The sequence below is a fragment of the Hippocampus guttulatus genome, chromosome 7 (genome assembly GCF_054856545.1).
Source record: "Hippocampus guttulatus isolate MCC_2025c chromosome 7, RoL_Hgut_1.0, whole genome shotgun sequence".
Classification (NCBI taxonomy): domain Eukaryota; kingdom Metazoa; phylum Chordata; class Actinopteri; order Syngnathiformes; family Syngnathidae; genus Hippocampus; species Hippocampus guttulatus.
Window position 1 is genome coordinate 7,864,077 of NC_141267.1, and position 20,289 is coordinate 7,884,365.

The 20,289-nt window shown below is 39.8% G+C and overlaps 1 protein-coding gene across 1 annotated transcript in view; it reads left to right on the forward strand.

Annotated features, from left to right (window-relative positions):
- Positions 1-967: 967 nt before the first annotated feature.
- Positions 968-20,289, forward strand: part of rabgap1l (RAB GTPase activating protein 1-like) — a 120,497-nt gene continuing 101,175 nt past the window's right edge. The window contains exons 1-11 of the mRNA XM_086115163.1: positions 968-1,070; positions 4,690-4,902; positions 5,793-5,967; positions 6,447-6,639; positions 7,875-8,049; positions 8,384-8,541; positions 9,730-9,840; positions 11,943-12,009; positions 12,240-12,342; positions 14,137-14,303; positions 19,040-19,169. Of these exons, the coding sequence (XP_085971289.1) occupies positions 4,765-4,902; positions 5,793-5,967; positions 6,447-6,639; positions 7,875-8,049; positions 8,384-8,541; positions 9,730-9,840; positions 11,943-12,009; positions 12,240-12,342; positions 14,137-14,303; positions 19,040-19,169 (1,417 nt within the window). The 5' untranslated portion in view covers positions 968-1,070; positions 4,690-4,764. The remainder of the gene's footprint in view (positions 1,071-4,689; positions 4,903-5,792; positions 5,968-6,446; positions 6,640-7,874; positions 8,050-8,383; positions 8,542-9,729; positions 9,841-11,942; positions 12,010-12,239; positions 12,343-14,136; positions 14,304-19,039; positions 19,170-20,289) is intronic.

Consider the following 20,289-nt stretch of genomic DNA (forward strand, 5'->3'; position numbering starts at 1 on the left):
CTTTTCTGATGAGTTGTGTTACCTACAACAGCTTTGGTTTGTGAAATTTTTCATGAAAATATTCTACATTAAAATGAATGCATATGGATGTACAGTAGAAACATGTAATAACAAAAAATAAACATTTGTGTTGTTACCTGATGAAATTATTAATTATAATTACAAACTATTTTACTGTATATTGACTGCAATACAGGGATGGATAAAAAAATATATATCACTTTTTAATCCTACCCACGAAGTGAGCATTTGCTGGGAGTCCCTGAATTGTAATTGTTTAATTATTTGATCCAATTTTCTGAAAATTGAGCAATTATGATTTACTGTATTTATTTATTTTTTAAACTCATGTATCGTTTTAATTAACGAACAATGTTTCATTTTTAGGATGTCTCTTGTTAAATAACACGGTTCGACTTTTAAAATCAGAGATGCAAGTAAATGTTTCTAGATTTTTTTTGTGCTGATTCATAATGATTGCAAAATACCAAAATACGTAAAATAGTAATATATTTAGTAATATTCATTAAGAATTAAGGGTTAGATTACACAACAATTGAATTATTTTATGGAACATAGCAATACATTATTACAACGCATGGTAAAATCCGTATTGTGCAAACCTTTACAGGCTAAACCATAAAAATCAAATCATAAAATTGTATATATATATATATATACTGTATACAGGTATATATATATATATATATACTGTATATATTTAAACAACTAGATTTGAATCATTTATGACTTTGTGGGTGTGACTCTGATTTACAGCGGTATGAGTTGAAAAAGTCCCCTTGGGATCATAAAGAGCATAATAAATTCAAAAATATAATGACATGAACTATAAGCAATACAAATTCTTAATGAATATTCTGAGTACAGTATTTGACATTTGAGGTTCACTTTGAATTTAGGTGAGTGCACATGCGCAGCAGCACGAGATCTCCGTCGCCACACAACCGGAAAGTGTGCAGTTGGCGCATGGAGTGATACATCCTGTTCACCCGTACGATCTTCGGCAAAGTCTTGACAGCTAGCAGGCAACTCCTCATCGCTTCAAGCAAGTAAGTTGACAGCTTGTTTGTCAACAAATGTACTTATTTCAGTGACTGCGTGGTGTTTTGGCGCATAAGACGTTTTGAATTCCTTATTTGTTCTCTTCTGGAGGACGGTTTGGGTGTTGCTATAATATCTGTGACCTCTCCAAAAAAGGAGCCAATTTTTTGGACTTCGAGCTGGTTGGCGTTAGCGAAACATTAGCTTCGACGTAAGCTAGCGTCTAGTCAGCCTGGCGCTGCTTGCAACTTCCTGATTAGCCTGCACTCACCTGTCCTCACACACTGCTGCACATCTGCAGCTCTGCAGCTTTCATACAGATCTAGACCTGGCAATCTCGTAGTGAGGAAAAAGGTTTTCAGGAGGTATTTTCACGACCGCTAATTTTGCATTGCCTTCATTGTTAACTCGAGAAGCCTGCTCCTGATTGATCTGTATTGACTGCACTTGATTATCCCATTTTAATTGCATCTTCTAATTGTGCTGCTGCTGATCATTACGATCATAATGACGACGTCGAAAAAGATGGTGATGATCCTCAGAGAAGTTTGGTCAAGGTCTCCAGACAAAAACATAAGATGCAATAACACAATTACTGATGAGGATAAGCACATCGTGGATGGATAGAGTTTGATTTATTCACTTACACAACGTGTCAATATATATAATACTGTTAACAATAGTTTATCACACTATAAATGTTGAAAAAGTTTTTTGACAAATTTTTCTTGACTTGTCATCCATCCATTTTCTGATTTATACTCACAAGGATCATGGGTGTCTCTTCGGGCAGTAGGCGTTGTACACCCTGAACTGGTTGCCAGTCGATCACAGGGCACACATTAACAAACAACCATTCATGTTCACGACCACACCTAGGGACAATTTAGAGTGTTCTGTTAACCTGCCATGCATGTTTTTGGAATGTGGGACGAAACCGGAGTACCCGCAGAAAACCCACGCTGGCATGCCAGAATATGCAAACCCCACACAGGAAGACTGGAGCCGGAATCGAACCTTACACCTATCCACAGTGAGGCAGATGTCCTAACCAGTCGGTCATCGTGCCACCTTTCCTGACTTTAATAGTTATGAATCAGAGAAACTGCGTGTCTCGTGGACATTGTGCAGATTGTTTTTTGTATAACTCATTTGAAAGTGAGGTGCACATTGGATGAACAAATTAACTTAGATTTAGCATTGTGCTGTGTTATTTGCTGACCTGTGTGGCACAGTATCAGCTTGGACTTGTTCTTTAATGTGTGGTTTTGCCTCAGTGCCCAATACATAATATCCTCCATTGACTGTAGGTTGGTAGGCATTCATCTTCAGCAAGCAGTACCAATGTTGGGTACCACTTTTTTTTTCCAGACAGATACCAGTACCCAACTCTTAAGTACTCAGCAATACTGAGTACCCAATACCACTAGTACTTTTGATACTTTAAATTTCTACCAAACCATCTACTTTTTATTTCTGGCAAAAGGGAGAACAATCACTCTGCAATCAAGCTTTTTAAGTTTAAAACAAAAAACGAACAGCTGGTTTAGGATTCAGCTGTAATAAATTAACAAACATCCAATATAACACTGCCAACTCCCTGAGTCTTTGTTTAAAAAAAAAAAAATCAAGTGCAAGATCCAGCCATCCATCCATCCATTCTCTCCCACTTATCCCGGGTCGGGTCGCGGGCTCAACAGCTTTAGCAAGGAAGCCCAGATTTCCCTCTCCGCAGCCACTTCTTAAAGCTCTTTCCAGGGGGAACCCAAGGCGTTCCCAGGTCAGCCTGTAGACATTGTCTTCCTAGCGTTGTTCTGAGTCGTGCCGGGGCCCTCCTGTTGGTGGGACATGCTCAGAACACTTCACCAGGGAGGCGTCCAGGAGGCATCCTAATCAGATGCCCGAGCCACCTCTCAACATGGAGGAGAAGCGGCTCGACTTTGAGCCCCTCCTAGATGACCGAGCTTCTCACCTTATCCCTAAAAGAGAGCTCGGATACCCTGCGGAGGAAACCTATTTCACCCGCTTGTATCCCACGCCAATCAAGTTTTTGGTGATGATAAACAACACTCAATTCATCCATTCATTTTTGATAGTGCTTGTCCTCAGTAGTGTAAGATGGAACCTATCCCAGCTGGACTTTGGGCGAGAAGCCCACACCCTCTTGCCTTATGTCAGCTGTGATAGGCCCCAGCTTACACGTGCCACTAATGAGGACAAGCGCTCTTCAAAATGGATGAATTAATTTGTAAAGTTTCTCCATCAGATATCCAGTTATATGAACTTCAGTGTTGGGATTGGCACACACACACACACACACACACACACACACCCTCGCTGATGCAATGTTGCTTGTTAGTTCAGTGTATTTTGAAATTGAGTCACTTCACTGCCTAGCTTCAAATCATTTCATACCACGCAGTGTTTCCACTTACATCAAGCAGCGGTTTGGCTGCAATGTTGCGAGCTGTGCTGGTGGAGCAGACGAAGGCTTCTAATACTGGGTGCTCATTGAGACACTCATCTACCAGTTTACTTCAATCGAGCTTGTTTCCATTGCACTATGTAGGGAGAATGGTGCCTGCATTAGCTTTGTAAATATGTCCCATCATCATCATCACACTGCGTCACAGATAAATCATTCATTATTTTAACAAAAAGAAAAGATACAGAGAGGGAGACTGTGGAGTAGATTTATTTTCTTGGCATGTGCCGAACATTGATATGGTATAGACTGCCATGTTGGTTTGTGTATATTCATGTCGAAACAACAAATGCAGCCACCACACCTGCAGTGCAAGGACTGTACATGTACTGTAAGCTACTGTTGTTGTCTGGACCATGACAGGCAGGAGTAAAATATTTTCCCAACATTAGCAGTTGCTCTCTGCGTTTCTCATCTGGTTTGATTCTCCATGCCAGTCCCTTCAGTTAGTGACCCAATAATCGCCTGGATTGTTCATGCTACTTGCTATAATTCAGTAAGTATGATTGGAGCACATGATCCGGTTGCTGTCCTTCTATTGGTATGAATGTCTGAATATCAATCGTCACAGTGTGTATAAATGAAATCATGTGTCTGGAATGAATGAAAACAACCTTCTATGTGTTGTCTCTTATCCAGATAGGAATTTCATCTGTGATGGATGTTGCACATACAGCACATTTGACAATAAAGTTGTACTTGACTTGACTTGAATATTCGTGCAGATTGCAGCAAATTCCTTCAATGCAGCACGTTTAATACGGCCGGCTGCTTGAGCCATCTCTACTACTTACATCATTAAGAATGCCACATTGTCCTGATTATAGATATGTAACCAAGTTCATGGTACTGTATTATCACAATATTTTCCCCCACAATATTCATCATATCACTGTTAATCAATATGCAGGAAAACCCCCCAACAATGGCTATAACTAGCTTACTGAAGTCCCCGGAGTCCTGTATCCATGATATGACCCAACATTTTTCTTTATGTGGTCCTGCTTTTGTACTTTTACTCGGGGTGTCTATTTATTTATTTATTTTTAACGCTGCACATTTATACTGTTTCATTTGAGAAGTGCCACATGTACAGAGACATTTCAGTTAAAGTTGTAACACAGGCTTTTTTTTTTATCCAGAACTGGCGGAACTGGGGAGGAAAGGGGAGAGATTCAACTCCGGTCCCCCCTGCACTTCCTGAAGAAGAGTCAGCTATGGATGACGGCTCCTCCTTGCACAAAGTCAGCAGTTCCACAGAGTCTGTGGCCACGGTCACCAGTGAGGAGTTTGTTCTGGTACAGCCTAGTGCAAATGGATCACCGCAAGCCTCGGAGGGAAAACCGAAGCTCAAGGTCAGAAGCACATCCCACCAGACAGATAGGAGTAACACACATCAATACATGATCCTCTTGGCCATATGAATTAGCTCTTTCAAAATAATATTTTAGCAAGCATACTGGATGCTGCTGACAACATTCGCTTTGGCAAAAAGTTAAATAATGGAGCAGGTAAAACACTTTGTCAACGCCATCTTGGTTTTCAATTTTATTTTATACCTAACCAAAGATGTTAACAATATGCTTGATTTAAAAAAAAAGAAAGGTAAAGGTTTTATGTTTGTGCAATTTGTATTTTGACTGTATTGTATTTGACATCATATACACTAGTTTCCTCTTTGGGCTCTGAACTTGAATCCCCCCACTACCCCCAAAGTTATTTCTTGAAGATAGCGCATAATAACACTGTGACAAATTGAGGACAAGAGGAGTCACGATACTTTCCTAAACACTTATTTGTCCCACAATGGGTAAATTTGGAATTTTGGATTGGTCAACCCCCCCCCCCCCCCCCCCCCCCCCCCAACACGTCAGTGTGCAATGATAAACAAATAAAATTTCAACTGTTTTCTGTTTCGAGTCGCCGAAATAAATGGACAATGGATCCATCCAAGTATCGATCTTGCTATTCCTCATTGAGGTTGTGGGGGAACTGGAACTTCAGTGAGCTGGGTGAGGGGTGGGGTTTTTAAAGTATGTGTAGATGAAAGGCTAAAACCAAGCCACAAGGCAGTGGGAACAAAAATGCACGTAAAAAATACATGCATTTACTTTGACACGGCCATAGTATACACCATATAAATTATTCACACAATCCAGAACCTCCCTGCTCTTCTGCACTGTCTATGTTGACCTCCGTTTATCTTTACTGCCTACTTCAACATTCATGCTACTTCCTCCACCAGATGTCTTGGAATGGTAGTGAGCAGCTGGAGAAAGCAATGGAGGAGGTGCTGGATGATGATGCTGTTGCTGATGATGATGAAGACGATGAGGACGTGAAGGTGGAGAAGAGTAGTGTGGAAAAGATGGAAAAGCACATCTACCCAGAAGTTCAAGTCCTGGATCGCCACCCACCAGGTAGTGTTCAATTGTAGACTTGTAGTGGGTTGTTGCGCAAGCGTCATGGTTTCAGATAAAAAAAAAACGACTGCACCATGAGGTCTGGTGCTTCCCTACTGCTGAGTGAACTGAGAGGAAATGGTGAGAGTAGTGTCCTATAAAAGCCAGCCAGCAGTGGAAGTTCTTCTGCTGTGCACATTGTTCTGCTTCCTGTTTGCAAAGTTTTAAAGAACTGCTCGAACATCCTGTGCCGTTCTGTCACCTTTTTTTCACCTTGACGTTTTTACCATTTGGGCTCAACTCTTGTCTGCTCTTTCTTCATGAATCCACAATCGTAAAAATAGAAAATGGCTCCTAGTTCCCACCAGAGTACGATAACTCCATTTGTGAATTAAACTCACATTTGTCAGTCGAAATGAGAGCAGGCTGAATAAACTGACACCAAACATTTCAGTCAGAGCGGTAATCAAAAATATTTCTGTCATCACCCTGTCCAGCACCAGCGAGCCCCACGACTCAAGAGGAAGACAGTGTGCAATTCAACAAGCTGTCCTACTTGGGCTGCACTTGGGTCAAAGCTCCTCGTAATGAAGCTGAGGCACAGAGGGCAATGGCGACCTTGCGGGCTGAGAGTGCCATCCCGATCCCCATCACCTTGCACGTACCCTGTGGACCAGAGGGCTCCGTGAGGTAAGCCATTTTGTCACAGAGAACCTGGCATTGCCTCTGCCAAGGAAGTTTTGTTTCTGCGGTTAATTTCTAGTTGGCAGCAAATACAACAAAAATAGGTCCTGAATTTCCACTGAACTTTGTGAAGGAATGTGGAATGGATAAAGACACCAGATTGTTGTGGCTTTATGTTTAAAAAATAAAAAACATTTGGCATGTTCTTTAATATTCAGATGAATTAATCTTAATGACCAAAGCATATTGCCGGTGTCGGTCAGAAAATGCCTCTGTCACAATTCCTTAAATTTCAAATATTTTCTCAGATCTTTAATGTTGGTCAGTCCAGAAATGTGAATGCCATTTTTAACCACATATTGACCAATCTAAAGTGTTGACAATGGCTTGTTCTCTGTGCTGATGCAACTGGTTGAATGAATATGTCGGTTTTGGGGTCTCCTGAAAAGTGATGATTTTGGAGGGACCAGCATACTGCCCAACGTCAGCGATATGTACTGTTTACTGTATGCAAGAGGAGGGCATTAAAGGTGCACAGTTTGATGATTGGAGTTAGCATCTCTGCATTACACTTCAAATTTGGGACGGCACACCGGAAAAACAGTTTTGGGAGAGTCCAGCAGTTGTCGCAATGCACGGAAATCACCCTGATTCTGTTGAACGATTACATTTTTTAACAATTCTCTCATTGATACTTTTTAGGAAAATAGGACACGAAACAAGTAGATTAGCATCCACTTTCCTCCAAGTCAGCCTTTCATTCCTTTAAGAGCTCCAAAATTGTATTGCTGAATAGAAAATATTTTAATTTATTCAATTTAATTTATTCATCACTTTATTCATAAACAATATGTTATTTTAAATTGAGAGTGCAAAAATGCAATATAAAGATGATTCAGTTCCTGGTTTTGAAAAGATGCAAAAATGTGGATCACAGTTTTCCAAAATAAAAGCAGATGTTTTTTTGTTGAATCACCACAAAGATAATCAATCAAATTTCAAGGAGGACTAGAGAAATCAGAGAATATTAACTGTTGAGAAATTGAAATTTTGAGCATTTGGGCAATTTGAAATGGGGAAAAAAGCATCAAAACAATAAATCGAAAACATAATTTGCGATAATTTTGCTAATTGATTATTTGGCGATTAATCTGTTAATTGTTGCACCTCTAAACCTTACTTTGATCATTTCACTGCCGTAAGTCTTCTTTGAAAATGAGCCTCTTCATAACTTTCTGCAGGGTTGTGGACCAGGCTTCGGGTACAGAGATTTGTTCCTTCCCCATATACAAGGTCCTGTTTTGTGCTCGTGGACGGGACGGCTCTGTGGAAAGTGACTGCTTTTGCTTCACTGAGAGTTATCGGAGCTCCGAAGATTTCCAAATTCACGTCTTCTCCTGCCACATCAAGGAAGCGGTAAGGTGCACTTACACACGCGCTGCAGCCAAGCACTGTTTTTCCTCACTTCACGAAACGTGTACGCTGAGGTTCGCATTGAGCACGAACTGCTTTTATTTGGGTGACAAACCCACTTAATCCAAGATACTATAGCTGGTCATCTCCAACTTCTTGACAACGCTTTTTTTTCTCTTTTCTGCTATCCTCCGCTTTCCATCTTCCTCTTCGCCAAGGCCTTTGTCTAGCTCGCCACCTCACCTCTTCCTCTCACGTTCATTAAATTGGTGTTTTTATATTTTTGTCCAAATAATATTAATTTGGCTGTGATCTTCTCTTCTCTTTTTCCATGTAGGTCAGTCGAATCTTGTACAGTTTCTCGACAGCCTTTCGCCGCTCTTCACGGCCAACCGATGTCAGAGACACGCCGTTGTTGAGTCCTTTTGATAGTGACCTCTTCATTTTTACTGTCTCTCTGGAGATTAAGGAAGACGATGGCAAGGGCAACTTCAGGTATTTTGACACCACATACAGTAAAAATGAAGGTTCAACGATTATGGAAAATAATCCAATTGGAATTAGGTTTTTTTTCCCCCAAAATTGCGATTGCCATGATGTATGCGATCTTTTTTTTTTCGCAGTCCTTTTCAACGATTTTTAACAAACAATTCATCATTCATCACAATTAACAATATCTGATATGTTAAAAATTAAGGCAAATGAATCATTAATATGAAAGACAATTTACTAACCCTAAACTACAAATACGTGTTAAAACTTCCGAAATGCTTTAACATGTCATCAGTTTTGAAAGTATAAGCGTTCAGCATGACAACATAAATTCTGAGACACAAGCTTGATGCATGCTATGTATGCTAAACTTTAAATCAGTTAGAAATCAAACAAATGCAGAAAAACCACACACAAAAGCGCAGATTATGACTATAATGCAAACAAAAATCTGTGGCTTCATTACTTTAACGTATCACCATTTTCTTGTTGCATGAAACATATCATCGATCTATAAACAAGTGTTACTCGATTTATTTCATTTTCAAGATATTTGTTCTGATTTGATTTCAGGACAAGTACTGGTAAATTTACTCAGAAACTGCATGATTAGTATTTTGTATTTGGTTTATTTAAAATTTGATGGGTAGGACGAAAAATGACCTCCAATTCTAGAATGACCAATATATATACAGTATGCTTGAACTTTTTGGTTCTATGAATATTTAACAAGATGCATGGTTTTGGAAATAACCGAAGAAACCAGAGCACAAACAAAATCTAAATTTTAAAATCACAGAAATTTTAGGCAGTAGCAGTCATGCAATTCAATTTTAAAGGGTGCTCCGAATGGATGGATGGATGGCCATGCGAAAAGAGTCAGGCGGCCCAATGAGCGAAATGTATTGATATTTTTTCCAGATGTAGCGCTTTAATAAATAAACATGCAGATGATGCAAGCATGCAAAATAATCCCATGTTGAATAATGGCCATTATAATCAGATTTGTATTTATTCATTTTTTTCTGTAACTGTACCATCATGGAGTACAGTTCATTTTTGGGGGTAGACTGAATACTTAATGCCGGCACATGTTTTCTGTTACTCCCGAAGACTAACTGTAAAATACGATACTTTGACAGGTGGTTGTGTTATTATGTTGAATAATCCAGTCTCTCTTCCTTTTCACAGTCCAGTCCCCAAGGACAGAGACAAATTGTATTTCAAGCTGCGACAGAATGTTCAGAAAAAAGTCCTCATTACAGTACAGCAAATTAGCAACAAAGAGCTCGGCATTGAGAGGTGAGAGCCAGTTTTATGATCCAATGTGGCAGTTTATTTTAGGTGTGACAATTTTCACCATTTTCAGAGAATAACACACATCCGTCTATTTGATGTCCCTCAAAGTGGCTCTTCAAAAGCTGTTTTGTGCGTTCTCATGAATATTACCCTCCTTTGATTTGCCGGTTGTTACCTTCTTTGTTCGCACCTTCAACTGCAGACGTAGTGTGGCGCAAACTGAACGCTGCATTCGTCCAGAGTCTTCATAGGTGTGGAAGTATTAACAAAATAGACGAGATGTTGTCTTGATTCCATCCTTGAGCAGCACACAGGTGACCGTGACCCTTAAACATACAAACTCATGGGTCCATTTCCCTTTGATTGCTTTTTGTCCCTTGGGCACTTGCACACACCTCTTAAATGTGTGTGCAAATCCACCAAATGTGCAAAGAAATTTTACAGTTCTCGGAAGTATGGGAAACTTGAAATGTCTCCCTTTGTGCATGTGTCGCGGAAAACGCTTGCCTCGTTCTGTTGCCCGTGCATGGACCACACTGTTACTGTCGTGTACAGAAGCTGTTACTCAGTGTATTATAGTCTGCTTTGTCTTTGGTAATTATATACCTGTACATGTGCAAGGTATATAACAAATTCACAGGTGAGCCTTTGCGCTGTATAGTAAACAAAGACGCTGAATCCCAAATTTTTTTTTGCCGCTTCAAAAGAATGAAAGCACACGTTTTTTTTTTTCACAAGCCCTAGGCATAAATAAACGTCTATACCAGGGGTCATCAACCGTTTGGGAGCAGAGAGCTACTTCTTGGCTACTGATTATTGGAAAAAGGCAACCAGTTTGACCCACGCTTCTGAAACAAGTTTGTGTAAATTAACTGTCAGCATGTTATTATGAACAATGAATGTGGAAAAATTATCATGTTAATGATTTCTCTCAACAATTAAGAGAAATTACAGTTTGACAATCCCTGAACTTGTTTTAAATGTTCGGTCTGACAACTGGACTGAGATAAATTGGTCAGGTGTCGGGGAAGAGCCACTAGTGAACATACTGTGAGAATAATGGGAGGGAATCGTTTTGTTTTATCTCTCTCTGATTGTCAGTGATTAAGAGCTACTGTACGCTTATCTTAACAAAACCCAAAACTCAAAATGAGTTTTGCGTGACCACAGCCTGGCAACCTCTCATGGAGAATCTGTCATAATTTCCCTTTGCTTGGGATGGTTGTGTTTGAACAACAAAAAAAAAAAGGATAACTTAAGTCTTTTTAAAGAGCATCACCAAAAATAATTCCACGACAAAATACTGTTGTGTGTGCTTGAACCAATTTCCGCAACATCCCGCAGCCCTCGTTTATTGCACTCATGCACTGAGCCTGCATGCCTTCACCAAAGAACTAGGTCAACCTTCCCAGTCATTTACCTCCAATTTCCCTCACCAGAAGACACCTGCCCTTTTTTTCCTCAGCCAGTGGGCAATTCTGTTTGCCTTTTTTTTTTCTCGCCTCATGCCACAGTATCATCAGTGTCTCCCTTGCCATTGACTAAAAACATCTGAACGGTTATCTGTGGACATTACTTGTTAACAGTGAATCCAGCTTGAAAGTCATTGATCAATACACTTGAATCGTGCTTTATATTCGAAACTGTGTCTTCGAGATCATTATCTTGCAAATTTTTTTTTTTGGGGGGGGGGGGGGGGTTTGAGATATTCCCATGCTAACCACTGGATGGCACCCTAAGCTTGAAGAACAATACTGTACTCTGAAATTGCAGCTCATCGGGATGAAATGCTGTTTGAGATTTAATGCGTTACTGCAATTTTTGCTTAGGGACAAGGAATTTGCTATACCGCATGTATTTGTTAAAAAACAAAACAAAACAACAACAATTAAAAAAAATATGCTAAGTCTGTGACACTTCCCTTGCTTGAACTGATATTTTGTGAAGGCTGAGCAATGTTGAAGTAGTTACAGTACAATTCATTCCTTCTTTATTTATATAGTGCTTTCACGACTGTTGCAGTTGATTAAAAATGCATCATAAAAGAATGATCACAAATGTTTGTCATCATTTAAACGTGCAAAGCTCCTGTGTCTGTTTTCTAGATGTTTTGGAATGCTCCTGAGTCCAGGCCAGAAGGTTTGCAATAGCGACATGCATCTGCTAGACATGGTGAGTACGGGACAATCACGCACTGTTTCTGTGAATTACCTGATGATTTGTCAACTATTGCATGATTCCATCTTTCTATGGAATACTGCATACGATATTCGTCAGCCTTTGCCTGCATCAGAACTTTATTTGTTATACTTCGTATTTGACAGCGCAAAGCATTGTAGTCAATTTGATAAACATACAGTTGATATTAAAGAAACATATTTCATCATCAATTACCTGCCCAGGAGTCGATGGGGAAGACCTCTGATGGGAAGGCCTATGTGATCACAGGAATATGGAATCCCAATATTGCAGCTTTCCAGCCCCTCAATGAAGACGCGCCTAAAGGTGTGATGCTGTTTTTTCCCCCCTTTGAAAGCCAAAACTACATGATACATAAGACTGAATTTGATTTGCTTTTAGGAAATGAAATATTTTTTTCACCAATTAAAACATTTTCACGCTCAAAGTTATATAAATTGTGATTCAAACTTTCATTCCTCATAGAGGACCAAGAGTCTTCCATGGTTGCTTGCCTTGTCTGCTGTCAAGAGAATTGTATGCACAGAACACATATCACTGTTTTATTTGGAAAAGATTTGAAGGTCTCTAACAGTTCTTGGGTTATGAGTATAGACCAAAGATGTGATCCATTTGTTCATTGTTAAGATGAAGGTGTGCCTAGCTGGACTTATTTGAAATTGATGTTGCATTTCCAATTATAATATTCAGGCACAGCCATTTTAGGGAAAAAATGTCATTGCAATTAGATAATAATAATTAAATTGGTCAATGGTTGCGTACCATAGAAGTGGCATGAGGAAGTACACAATGCTTGCATTTGTCCCGGAATGCAGTATTTGTTCTTTGATGTACAGCTCAGTATAGTCTTTTGTCATGCAAGCCTTGCGACCCGTAGCGTGTCAAAGCTTGGCAGCACCTTTTCCTACGCGGGCATGAACACATCGTCAAGCAGCTGAAGTATTCACTCACGTGAGAAACTGAATCAAACTCAGTAGTTACAGATTAAGAAAAAAAAAATCAAATTAATTTCATAATGTGATAAAACAGGCCTTGTTTTAAAATTCTATTCGCAAACCTCTGCAATCATAATTACAGTTTGGGGGGATTATAATTTCTAACTGAAATGGGCTGTTCAGGTATTTCAATGAGATCTCAATGTGAAATAAATGTGTAATCATATTATTAGAAGGTGTTTGGCTTTCTTTAACACGTTGAGAAAACTAACATTATGTGATACAAATTTTCGCCAACAAGAGCCTAAAAGGTCAAAGGTGTAGAAATTGTCATTGTTCTGTCCTCCTGCTAAATTTCACCAAATAATCACATTTACAAAAGCCCACATGACCTGCTTACCTACAAATAAAGGACAACTCTTCCCCTATTGTCGAAGGCCTAATACAGTACATGTTGGGCAGGAAGGACACAGACAGACTCGCTATTGACAGGCAATGCAGTCTTCAACCAACTTTATTTGCATGGCTGGTGTGTAGAGACAGCCCAGACAGGCACGGGGGAGAACATGAAAACACAGGAAGTCCCCAGACCTCAGCCAGACAACAAAATCAGAACCAAAAAGTCACTGTACTGCTGTGCTACGATAAGTCGTTTGAATTTAGCCTAAAACTTATCAAAGTTTTCACATTGGATTTTATAATGACTAGATTTTCTAGTTAATGGGAAAATATTTACACAGTATGATCTGGTGGTTGGCACAGCGTGGCTGCCAGGCTGAAAGCTTGCTTCACTGAATCCATCAGAGTTAGCAAATTAAAGACGGTGGCAACTTGCTGACTCGAAGGCTCAGAGAGTTTGAAATCCAGGGAGATGGCAGATTGGTCAAAGATTGGTCTATTTGAGGATACTGTATAACCTAATGTAACCACATGGAGAGACAAACACACTTACACACTCATTTGAGAACACCAGAGAGTGGACACAACAAGAACACATACAAGCATAAACGTCCTCATCATGTGATCTGAAAACTTTTGGATCAAGGACAGATTTGATCCGTTTTCCTTCACACTGCAGCGTGAGCCTTTTAATGTTTCTGAAATAGTTTCTTGTTAGTGTCATGTTATATCTAGCAACGCTTTCCCCTACTATTGTCTGGCGCAGATAAGCAAGTGTACATGACGGTGGCTGTGGACCTGGTGGTAACTGAGGTGGTGGAGCCAGTTCGCTTCCTGTTGGAAACTTTGGTCAGGGTTTATCCATCCAATGAACGTTTCTGGTACTTCAGCCGTAAGACCTTCAGCGAGACTTTCTACCTCAAACTTGGACAGGTATGTTCACACATAATACCTTTGCTCAATTCACAGTCCGATATAGAGTAGAATTAAATAAGCACATCCACCTATCTAAATCAGCAAATCTACTTGTTGTTATTTTCACTCAAATGAGAACAGGGAGCATGTTTTCGAGCGGATTCGAGTTGCGACCAGTAAGACTAGTTTAATTGATGAAGTACTTTAAAAAATCATGTTATTATTAAAGCAGTTTGCGATTGACTGGCAATCAATTCAGGGTGTCACCTGCCTACTGCCTGGAGACAGCTTAGATAGGCTCCAGCAAGCCTGCCACCCTCAAGAGGATAAGCCATTTGGATAATTAATGTGGAGGAGGCCACAATTTTTCATCAGTCTACTCGGGGGGGCACATAGGACCACACACTTCCTAACCAGATATATGACAAATATTTTTTGAATGCATGCTTAAAAAGAACCACTTTCCTAACCCATCAATAAAGGGTTGAAAGAAAACAACAAAGTAAACACATGTTTTTTTTCCCGGTGCAAAGGGCTCTTGAATAAAAATTGCCATTCAAGAACAGCACAAAACTGCTGAACAAGAAACCACCATTAAGCGCAAGAATTCATTTTTGTATTATTATTATTATTATTTTTTTTTATCCCCAAAATCATCTCACTCAGTATTAATATCATTGCGGTACTATGTTTGACCTGCATACCATTTCAAAGCCGCAAAAAAATATGCACTACTCATATTGTAGGGCAGTCTAAGGCTATGTACACACGACATGGCGTGATGCCTAATTTTATATACCAGCACTACTGGACGCATTTCTCATTTGATACAGGTCTGTTAAATACCACTTCAAAATCAAATGACAAAAGGTAAACAGTTATAGGGTGCTGCATATACCCTGTATTTTTATAGATTAATTGAAAATATATTGTAGGACATTGTTATCATGATATAAAATGGATGATAATGTGATAAAATGTTTTTTTCTGTATTGCCCAGGTCTTTGTGTGCAGAAGGACATGCCCTCATAATATTTTGCCTGCTTATACACTTACATCTATTTTTGTTTAATTTAGTAATTATATTAAGGTCATGTATTATAAACCAGCTGCTATGAGTTTTGCTAAAAATGTCAAATTAAAGGTATAATACAATATAATATAATAACATAATGTGTTCTACTCGTGTGGATTTCCTCACAACTCAAAAGGTGATCAGAGAAAAGAGATGGCCAGCCAGCTTCTTGTTCTTTGGTATAGAGAGAAAAAAAAGAGAAAAAAAACACAATCCAGAGCTACTCTCGTAAGCCATCCGGGAGTTGGCAAAGCAGTGGATTGTGGGGAAGCTTTCCATTGTAGCAGGCTAATAAGTGGCTCTTTCTCATTATTGGTGTGTTGGTAATTAATGGCGGCAGTCTGACTTGTACGCCTGATTGCCTACGGAGTTATCTCCTTCGTAAATGGAAGACTGGTACACTGGTTAAGAGCCAATTAAAAGATAATATTATATCTGTGTATATATGTGTGCGTGTGTGTGTGGGGGGGGGGGTACACCTACATGTAAATGTGTAATGGTATTGTCCTATTTCCTCTTAAAAAGAGTAATATCTTTTTAAGATGGACGGATTACTATAATATGTTGGACAAGCGTTACATTTGGGTAGCGCAGTGTAGCTTTAGTGCTTAAATATGGATTTTCGATGGTTTACCTTCATACCATTTGAGAACATGTTGTTAAATTGTTTGAACTTTTAAACAAAAATGGTCGAAAAATACACGTGACTGATGTCACAATAAGTATGTTCATTTCAACATTCACTCATGCCGCATCTAGGTAATGTTTGATAAATTTGACATTTCATCTTCAAATGTTTGTCAGGCCACCTCACAGGCTTTAAATTTCATGAGGGGCTTTTTGTTAGTTTGCATATAAAGTGAGAATGACCTGATTTATCAATTATTCATTCATTTACAATTGATTAGGCAACACGGTGGGTTATGTGGTCACGGTGAGGAATATACTTGTTTGCCTGGGCATGTGTGTGCATTTTCCCAGGGTAGTACGGCTTCATGCATGTCAGGAGCTGGGATAGACTCCAGTTTACCCGTGACACCGTACAGGACAAGTGGTAGAAAATTGATTGACGAATAATGATTATTTGACCAAACTAGAATTTTTAAAAATGTAACCTTGCATAAATTGTGAATATGTTATCTTTAATTGTTTGTGTCCACAGAATACAGATTTACAAGTCAGATCTTTAGACCATTAGTTTATTCCTTGCAAAGTAACAGGACAGCAGCAGTCTCAAATTTATTAGGTTAGTTCTAGTGTGTAATCTTAAACTTATTGATTTTAGCCATCCGTTGATCCATTTTCTAATCCGCGTATCCTCACGAGGGTCGCGGGCGTGCTGCAGCCTATCTCCGCCGTCACCGGGCAGTAGGCGGGGGACACCCTGAACTGGTTGCCAACCAATCGTAGGGCACACAGAGACGAACCATTCACACTCATAATCACACAGGGAGGACATGCAAACTCCACATAGGAAGGCTAGGGCAGGAATTGAACCCACAACCTCTGCACTGTGAGGCGGACATGCTAACCAGTCGAGCGCCCTTATTGGGCTTATAACAAAGTAACTGATTTTGTTTTTGTTTGTCTCTGAAGTTCTCTAAAAACTAGCTATATGTTCTATTCTTTCTATTTTTTTCTCATCAGTGACTTGAAAAAGGCATTAGATGTTCCACTGGGTGGGTGGATCAATACTGCATCAAAGCTCATTGATCCACTGTACCAGCGGCAGGCGGTAGACTAAAGCGCTACAGTTTGTGAATAGACTAGAAAGAAACATCACCCAAGGGCTTGGATATTTTTTTCTGTGGTGCTTTCCTTATATGGCTTTGATTTCAGACTTTATTTGATTTATTGTTTTGGACAGAGAATGTGGGCTGTAGTGGATGCTGCAATTTTAATTCAAAAAATAGTTTTGACTGTTGACCTGATCTTGTATTATTTCCACTTTCATTTGCACATTCAGCAATTTGTTCCCCGTTAGATGTTGAACTGTGCTTGAGCTCAAGGTGGTGCAGAGTATTGGAACCGCAAGGTCAATTTAGTTATTGTTGTATGTTGAAGACATTTGGATTCCAGATCAAAAGATGACGATGAAGCAAAAGTTGAAAAGACCGTACTTTGCATATTTTGTCTCGCATCCATATGTGTTAAACAACGCAGGGCAGCGCACCTTTTGTTTGAAGCCAAATCATTGGAACAGATACTATTAAATTCACGTGATTAACATTTGGTGGCATAACCCTTACTTCCAAGAGGACCACCAAGCCAAACCACTGCATTCTTCAGTTGAAATTACTTGGCCTTTATTCTTTCAGTTCTCGTTTGTTTCCGAGGGTTTCGCCCTTCACTCTTCTCTTCAGGAGGCGAAATGTATGATCTATTGGGTTAATGTCCGGTGATTGATTTGGTCGGTCTAAGACCTTACACTTCGCCCTTTGCTGTGTTGGCAGTGTGTTTTGGGTCGTTGTCTTGTTGCATGATGAAGCTTCTCCCAATTAGTTTGGGTTCGGGTTTCTGTAACATGCCAGCAAAATGCTTTTGTAGACTTGATCATTCATTTTGCTGATACCATCATGAGTTACATCACAATGAAGACGATTGAACCCGTTCCAGACGCAGCCATGCAAGCCCAAGCCATGACTTTACCCCCACCATGCTCTACAGATGCGGTTGTGTGTTTTGGATCAAAAGCAGATCCTTTCTTTCTCCATACTTTGGCTGGTTCATCACTTTGGTAGAGGTTCGTCTTGGTGTCATCAGTCGATAAAACTTTGTTCCAAAACTTTAGTGGCTCGTCTGTGTACTTTGTAAAATCCAATCTGGCCTTCCGGTTCTTTTTTATTTATTTATTTTTTCTGATGAGTGGTTTGTGTCTTGTGGAATGGCGTGTATATTTCTTCTCGAAGTATTCCTCAAACAATGGATTGTGATACTTTCACTTCTGCCCTGCGGAGGTTGGCAGTGATTTCACTGACTGTTGTCTTTGAGTGTTACTTCACATCTGACAACGCTTCTGTCATCTGGTGAATTACTTGGTGAACCTGTTCAATGTATGTTGCGCAATATACCAGTACTTTTTGTTCTTTTTCAGGGCATTCCAAATTGTTGTTTTGGCGATGCCTCATGTTTGCAGTAGCTCTGATTGATTTTCACTCATCTCTCAGATTTTATTCCATAGACATCTCTCTGATCTCCATGTTTGCTTAACAGCAAATGCAGTTTTCACAGGTGAAACCCAAAGCCGAAAAGCAAACAATATCTCGTGTTTAAACAGTCAATCCAAACGGCAGCACCTGAGGAACGAGAAACAACCATCAGTCACATGTTCCAATTCTGCTCACTTGAAAAATGGGTGGGTTCCAACAAAAAGTGATCTGGCCTGAGTTGTTTAGCACGTCAAGCTGTAAATACCATGAAATAACATCTGCAATTCAGATTAATTTTTTTTGTCTCATATCCATCTTTTGATCTGGAACCCAAATGTCTTCACTGCACCCCAACAACAAAGGAATTGACCATGCCTGAATCAGATGAATGACATTTCCCTTCCTCTGAATGTGGCAATGGTCACGGAACAAATCAAACTCTGAAGTACAAGTACCACTGCTCTAAATGCGGTAGTTTAAAGTTGTATCTTTTTAAATTCAAGCTAATTATACTTTGTGTGTCCCTACAGCATGCTCCAGAGAGGACAGGTCAGAATGATGCTATGTACGAGGTGGTGAGTCTTCTGAGGGAGACAGAGAGAAGCAATGAAGGCAAAGGACAACCGGCCTCGCCCACTGAGGAGGAGGAGGCGGATGATGGTAAGAGTAGCCACTTACTCCTACTTCCTCTTTGTTTGGACTGTTTGGTTCCTTTACGGGTTGTTCTCCCATCCTCCATTATGATTAATGCTTCAAAATTCACAATCAAAGCTCTGTAGCTTACTCACATTTTGCCCACAACTTTTGGAGTGAGATTATTTTTTGAGTGTGTGTGTGATACGCTTCATTACTTTGCAAGTAATTTATGTAACTGTGTGGAGCTGAACAGTCTACATTGATTGTGTCAGTTGATTCCTATGCAGCACAGGTGTCAAAGTCAAGGCCCGGAGGCCAGATCTGGCCCGCCACACTATTTTATGTGGCCCGCGAAAGCAAATCAATCATGTCAAGTTCCATGATGCTTGCTAAAGTCTGAAGCAAAATTTCAAATTGTCATATGTAATCCACAATAACAGGCATTATTCTTGACTTCTGATTGTAAAACTAGTTATTGATCAATTTGTTTTGCGCCGTGTATGTGATATGTGGACGGGATTAAACATTTATATGGTTTCTCAAAATTCATAACGGCCCTCCAAGGGAAACCGTAACTACAGTGTGGCCCGCAACACAAATGAGTTTGACAACCCTGCTATTCAGTGTGTGTCATGCAGTACATTTCTTGGACCACTGTCAATTGTCACAGATGCCCGTCTGAATTAATAGCATTGGTAATTGCCAAACTATTTTTTTTCCATCCCACAGAAATGCTACAGTCTTGTTTTTTTACAGAAGCATTTGGAATTTTTGTTGTGAGTACAGCTTTTCATCACCCGTAGTGTAAAAAATTGTCACCTTGGATTAATGGAAGGCAGCAACATTGTCTCCATACGCAATTATTGGCCCAACCAAAGCCACTGTTTGGCTCCCAGGCTATAGCTGATGGTTTTCAACTGTCATTGTGGGAGCCATTCAGAGGGCTTTTACTGTACCCTCCCTCCTCCCTCAAGATGAGAAAATAGAGACACTCAGGGACATGGAGTTGGAGGTCAGCGTTATTGTGAAGAAAAATGAATACCCGCACGGTGTAGTTGCCTCCATAGAAGCGCACGGGTTTAATTATGTTTTTCTTCTCGGGTGCTTCAATGTGCCCGAAGGTGACATCGTTTTCATTTTTTTT